Here is a 6,598-nt window from a genome sequence, read left to right as displayed (position 1 = left end):
GGAGAACATCACCAGACAGACATCTAAATTGTTTTATTTAACTAAAACAACAACATTAAGTATTCTGGATTTTTTTCTTCAACAGCAATAATATTTTAACAAAACAAGTATATGAATTTTTGAATTTTGAATTTAGTTAAACATTCAAGTTTTTTAAAACCTCCCTCTCCCTCCTGGAGCGTGCTAATGCTGCCAAACAGCTGTTTGGCGGTGGCTGGGTGGGAAGCGCTGGGAGGTAGGCAGAGGAGCGGGGACGCGGCACACTCGGGGGGGAGGAGGAGGTGGGGCGGGGGTTATGGGGAGCTTGGCTGCCGATGGGTGCAGATCATCCACTAATTTTTCCCCGTGGGTGCTCCAGCGCCTATGCAGTCAAGTTGTGTGAGTCTTAAACTGAAAACCCAAGACACCTGTTGAACAATCCATATCTATGCAAATGTAGATACCTCGATCATAATTATAAATGTGTTCTGTAATTCGGTTTGAGTAGAATTTATGAGACTGCATGGTAAAAATCCCAAACTACATCTTATATAGGTACTAATCCATTATGTTTTAATTGTAGTATTTAGCTAAGTTCCACTGTTCAGATTACTTCTTTTGTGGATGAAAATGGATTGCAGAAATCATGGTGCTCAAATGTTTGCTGTATTTTGGAAATTATTATCTCATAGTCATTTTAACTGTGGATTCACAATACCTTGAAGAGGAAGAACAGGAAATAAGCCCCACGTGAGTCAGAAAATGCACGAGGACTGAAGAGCGCTTCCTAATTGTAATGGTTAGAGATCGGCTGTTTGAAATTTAATCAGTACTCTAAGCAGTGTTACTTTTCTATTATGATGCTATCTGATCTGTCTTCCTTCCTGTAAAGGAGCAAACATTGATTTAAATAAAGTGCACAATATTTTTTAATTTAAGAATTACATAGACTCCTGGTGTTTTCAGGCAATATATTTTCATAAGTTCAGAAGTTTCAAAGAATACTCATTTAGAAGATGCCAAGATCCATGTAGAATAATAGACATGTACCTCTGAAATGGAAACAATCTCTTCTGTCCGTTCTTAATTTATTAAATTTTGGTTGTTTTTTAGATCCACTGTTCAGAACAAGATGTATTCGCATAAACTTTTGACTGTGTTTCTGCACTTGGGTAAGTTGCCTGAGACGATATTGAAACTGTTTAAAATAAAAATAAAAATTCTGTAGCCTTTGATTTGACAAAGTAAAAGCTTGATCCTGCAAGATGCTGAATGCCCTCATTTCTCATGAAAATGTTGGATGCACAGTACCTTACAGACTGGACAATAACTTTCTGATGATAAAAAACCTGCAACTGTAATACAGTAAGTTAATGTAGTTAGTCAAGACAAGCTAGAACAGCTAGCTTAACTAGCATTCATACAGGTTAGAATTTTATGGACAATACCAACAACTGAGGGTAAAATCCTGACTACACTGAAGTCGTAACAAAACTTATATTCACTTTTTACACAAAGTGTTTATTTTATTAGGTATGTTTTTGCGCTAAACCAGTCCCCCTGCTTCATATACAAAATTGTTGTAATGAGTGCTCAATTCATGGTAAATATAATAGTTCAAATATGAGTACTTCAGTTTTCCTTTCTAAAATAGAAGAAATAAACAGAGTAGATTAAATCAGACGTGCATAAATTTTGTCAGACACATTAATGTTGGTATATGCTGTAGAACAGACTTCTCTTGATTTTTGTTTTATCTGTAATTTTTATTTATTTGGCAAAAGTTCCTCTAAATTTCCAAAGATGTTGATGAAAGGTAAAGCAGATATTTTAATCCAGTGCACTAAGTTTCAAAAATTGTATCTTTCAGATCTTTGCAGCAATTGGGGGTTTTCTTAGAATTTCTTCATGTCTTTATTCATTCAATATCAAATGGGTCACTACTTGACTTAAGACTTAATTAATATAACCTAAAAATTCTCTGCATTTACAGAAGTATCTTTTAACAGAGCAACTGGAGTGCTCAGGGGACTTGCATTGGGAGACAGAGCCATTTGTCTTTAGTCACTGTTATGTAGGTTTGTGTGAGCAACAGCTTTCACTGTTGCTACTTGTGCTGTACCTGTTCTGTAAATAAATTCCTATATCAGTGGCAAGTGAATACTTTTAATGCAGCCTACTGATTTATAACAAAATATTATGTGTTTATTAAGGGATATAAAATATATAATCTCATGCTAAATAATATTATTACAATTTTATTGTAGCTTATTCATTTCATTTACATTTCATGAAAAAAATATTGTAATAATGGCAGGCACACTGATCTTATGAGATTTGGTTAGTTTGTCATGTGAGATCCTGCCCTGTGATTTGGCCTTCAAAATTAAGCTATGCATGTATAAAACAAACTGAAATCCCCTTTCAGTGCCAGCTGTAAAATGGGTAGCATATTAGCTATATGTCCTGTCCCCTAGGAGTCATGTCCCTCATTTTGTTTTCACATCATGGATTAGGCACTAATATTCTGTTCAGTCAACTGAGTCTTCTACATGGAGCCAGGAAACCTAATGAAGCTGATGTTTAACAAGGCACAGACCCTGCCTTGTTAAACAAGAGAAAATACCATTGAGGGTTTTGCTGATGAGAAAATGTGTATATCCAAAGAAATTGAATGTCTCAGACACTGAGGTAATAACATGAGTTTACTTTTAATCATCTTAGAAACCTATTTTTCACTTTGCATTGGTTTACTATTCAATTTATGTAAATATTTTAGCAAGCAGATTGTGCCTGTGAAGCAAAAGACACAAATTCTCTCTCTTGTTACTGTGGGATCCATTTGCAAAACATTCAGTAAGAATGAATTTGTGTGTAATAAACTGTTTAAAATATTCATATGTTTTTCTAGGCATTACACTAAAACCAAGGACACATACAAATCAATTACATGCATTTCAATAAGTAAAACTATTTTAATTCAAAGAGGCCTATTTATCATTATCAGAAGTATTATTAGCCCACTTCAAGCTCTGATTTATGAACAGTAGCCATGTAGTGTAACAAGTGTGCTCTTACATTGTATAGGGTTTTATTTTCAAGGCATCTAAGTTTGATAGAAAATACCACCTTTTACTAGATCTCATTTTGTAGAAAATTCTTCTTTTGGGCTTATCTACCTAACTGGCCATGTATTAGTGTAAAACACATTAATTAATTAGTAGGGTTGCCAACTTTCTAATCACACAAAACTGAACACCCCTGCCCTGCCCCTTCCCTGAGGCCCCACCCCTGCCCCACCTCTTCTCTAAGGCCCTGCCCCCTGCTCACTCCACCCTGCCCCCTCTGTCGCTCTCTTTTCATAGAATCATAGAATATCAGGGTTGGAAGGGACCTCAGGAGGTCATCTAGTCCAACCCCCTGCTCAAAGCAGGACCGATCTCCAATTAAATCATCCCAGCCAGAGCTTTGTCAAGCCTGACCTTAAAAACTCCTAAGGAAGGAGATTCCACCACCTCTCTAGGTAACGCATTCCAGTGTTTCACCACCCTCCTAGTGAAAAAGTTTTTCCTAATATCCAACCTAAATCTCCCCCACTGCAACTTGAGACCATTACTCCTTGTTCTGTCATCTGGTACCACTTAGAACAGTCTAGATCCATCCTCTTTGGAACCCCCTTTCAAGTAGTTGAAGGCAGCTATCAAATCCCCCCTCATTCTTCTCTTCCGTAGACTAAACATCCCCAGTTCCCTCAGCCTCTCCTCAAAACTCATGTGTTCCAGTCTCCTAATCATTTTCGTTGCCCTCCGCTGGACTCTTTCCAATTTTTCCACATCCTTCTTGTAGTGTGGGGCCCAAAACTGGACACAGTACTCCAGATGAGGTCTCACCAGTGTCGAATAGAGGGGAGCAATCACGTCCCTTGATCTGCTGGCAATGCCCCTACTTATACATCCCAAAATGCCTTTGACCTTCTTGGCAACAAGGGCACACTGTTGACTCATATCCAGCTTCTCGTCCACTGTAACCCCTAGGTCCTTTTCTGCAGAACTGCTGCCTAGCCGTTCGGTCCCTAGTCTGTAGCGGTGCATTGGATTCTTCCGTCCTAAGTGCAGGACCCCACCCTCACTCACTTTCACTGGGCTGGAGCGGAGAGTTGGGGTGAGGGCTCTGGCTGAGGATGCGGGCTCTGGGTGGGGCCAGAAATGAGGGGTTCAGGGTGCGGGAGGGGCCTCTGGTCTGGGACAGGGGGTTGGGGTGTGAGAAGGGGTGAGGGCTCCGGCTGGGGATAAGGGGTGTGAGATGCAGGAGGAGCTCCGGGCTGGGACAGGGGGTTGCGGTTCAGGAGGGGATCCGGGGTGCGGGCTCAGGGAGGGAGTTTGGGTTCAGGAAGGGGATCAGGGTTGGGGCCAAGGGGTTTGGAGTGTGGGAGGTTGTGTGAGGTGCAGGCTCCGGAAGGGAGGTTGGGTGTGGGAGGGGGCTGAGAACTGGGCCAACGGTTTGGGGTGCAGGCTCTGGGAGTGAGTTAGGGTGTCGGAGGGGGCTCAGAGCTGGGGCTGAAGAGTGCAGGACGGGGCTCAGGGCTGGGGCATGGAGTTGGGGTACGGGAGGGGATGCAGGCTCTGGCTGGGGGTGTGGGCTCTGGGGTGGGGCTGGGGATGAGGGGGTTTGGGATTCAGAAGGGGGTTGGGGTGCAGGGGGGTGGTCTGGGGTGCAGACTCGGGAAGGGAGTTTGGGTGCAGGAGTGGGGATTAGGGCTGGGACCAAGGGGTTCGGAGTGCAGGAGGGGGTGGGAGGTTGGGTGCAGGAGGGGGCTGAGGGCTGGGGCAGTTAGGGTGACCAGCTGTCCCGATTTCATAAGGATAGTCCCGATATTTGGGGCTTTTTCTTATATAGGTGCTTATTACCCCCGACCTCCTGTCCCGATTTTCCACACTCGCTATCTGGTCACCCTAGGGGCAGTGGGTTGGGGTGTGGGCTCTGGGAGGAAGTTGGAGTGCAGGAGAGGATTCCGACCTGGGGCAGGGGGTTGGAGTGCGAGAGGGGGCTTGGGGTGCAGGCTCCAGCCGGGCAGCGCTTACTTCAGGTGGCTTCTGTAAGCGGCTGGCATGTCCAGCTCCTAGGCAGAGGGGCCAGGGGGCTCTGTGCACTGCCCGTGCCCACAGGCACTGCCCCCACAGCTCCCATTGGCTCCCAATGGGAGCTGCAGAGCTGATGCTCGGGGTGGAGGCAGCACACGGAGTCCCTGTGGCTACCCATGTGTCTAGGAGCTGGACATGCCACCACTTCCAGGAGCCGCTCAGAGCCAGGGCAGGCAGGGAGCCTGCTTTAGCCCCGCTGAGCTGCTGACCGGACTTTTAGTGGCCTGGTCAGCAGTGCTGATCGGAGCCACTAGGGTCCCTTTTTGACCGGGTGTTCTGGTCGAAAACCAGATGCCTGGCAACCCTCTTAATTGGGGATTTAACAATTGTAAATAGTATCTTTCTGGTGTAACAACACAAACAAAAGTATTGTAGAAGCATTTAAAAACTACTGCAATGTGCTCTGTAACAATGAACAAAACCTATCAGATGCCTCTGATTGGGTGGGGAGGGAAGAAAAGACGAAGAAAAGATATGTTAAATGACTTGGCCCCATTGAACTCAATGGCAAAACTCCCAATGACTTCAGCGGGACCAAGATTTCACATATTATGAATAGAGCTTTTTATATTGTTGCTGTAAACAATAGGATTGGTTTTGCATGTCTTTAGAAAATGTTACTGTCAAGGCTGAATCCTCACTCTGGCACCTTGAGTGCAGGAAGTGGGGGCCCCACAAGGATTTTAAAAATTAATACTAGCCGTTCCAGGCTTGTAATACACTCCCAACGTTACAGTTTCTCTCTAACCTTGGCTTGGTAAATGCTGCCACCACCCAAATGCAAAAAAACCCTCTTTGAACCCAGGAAGGAGCACTTGGGAATTCCTCAAGCCCTTTCACCCACCCTCCAGGGAAGAGCTGAGAAAGAAAACAAAGGAAATTATCTGTGGCTACCAGCTAATCAAACAGGCACAAACCTCTTAGGACACCAAAAATCCAATCCTGTTCTTAAAAAAGGTAATTTTATTAAAAACAAAAAGGAAAAAAATACATCTGGAACTTAGGCTTTTTGCTAGATCTTAAAAGAAACAATTACAAAAATTAAGCACCCAAAATAGCTTTCTTGGAGGTTCAGCTTAAAGGTTACAAGCAAACAAAAGCATCTGGGGTTAGCACAGAGGATTTTCTGTTAAAAATAAACAGAAATAAACCTGATTGCGTCTAGCTAAACATTCTGATCTACTTGCACATTTGGAGTTTCAGATAAGTAGTTCTAGGTATGAACTGATGATTTATGATCATACCTGGCTTAAAACTGTTTACAGCATTGCTGCTTTGTCCCTGCAGCCCAGAGAGACAAAGGGAAAGCTTTTTTCCCATTTTAAAAAGTTCTAACCTTCCCATTGGCTCTTTTGTTCAGGTGCCCACTCCCTTTTCTTTACCTGGGGACTTTTTTAACCCTTTACAGGTAAAGCAAGCTGCCACCAAGAGGGACTTTATAGCTAACTGGCTGGCTGGGTGTCCATAAAAGGGAGCCC

The 6,598-nt window shown here is 43.4% G+C and overlaps 1 protein-coding gene across 1 annotated transcript in view; it reads left to right on the top strand.

The window, feature by feature from the left end:
- Nucleotides 1–1,111: 1,111 nt before the first annotated feature.
- Nucleotides 1,112–6,598, top strand: part of LEPR (leptin receptor) — a 61,791-nt gene continuing 56,304 nt past the window's right edge. The window contains exon 1 of the mRNA XM_073358245.2: nt 1,112–1,151. Within this exon, the coding sequence (XP_073214346.1) occupies nt 1,112–1,151 (40 nt within the window). The remainder of the gene's footprint in view (nt 1,152–6,598) is intronic.

The sequence above is a fragment of the Lepidochelys kempii genome, chromosome 8 (assembly GCF_965140285.1).
Source record: "Lepidochelys kempii isolate rLepKem1 chromosome 8, rLepKem1.hap1, whole genome shotgun sequence".
In the NCBI taxonomy this organism is placed as follows: domain Eukaryota; kingdom Metazoa; phylum Chordata; order Testudines; family Cheloniidae; genus Lepidochelys; species Lepidochelys kempii.
This window is presented reverse-complemented; position numbering and strand designations above follow the sequence as displayed.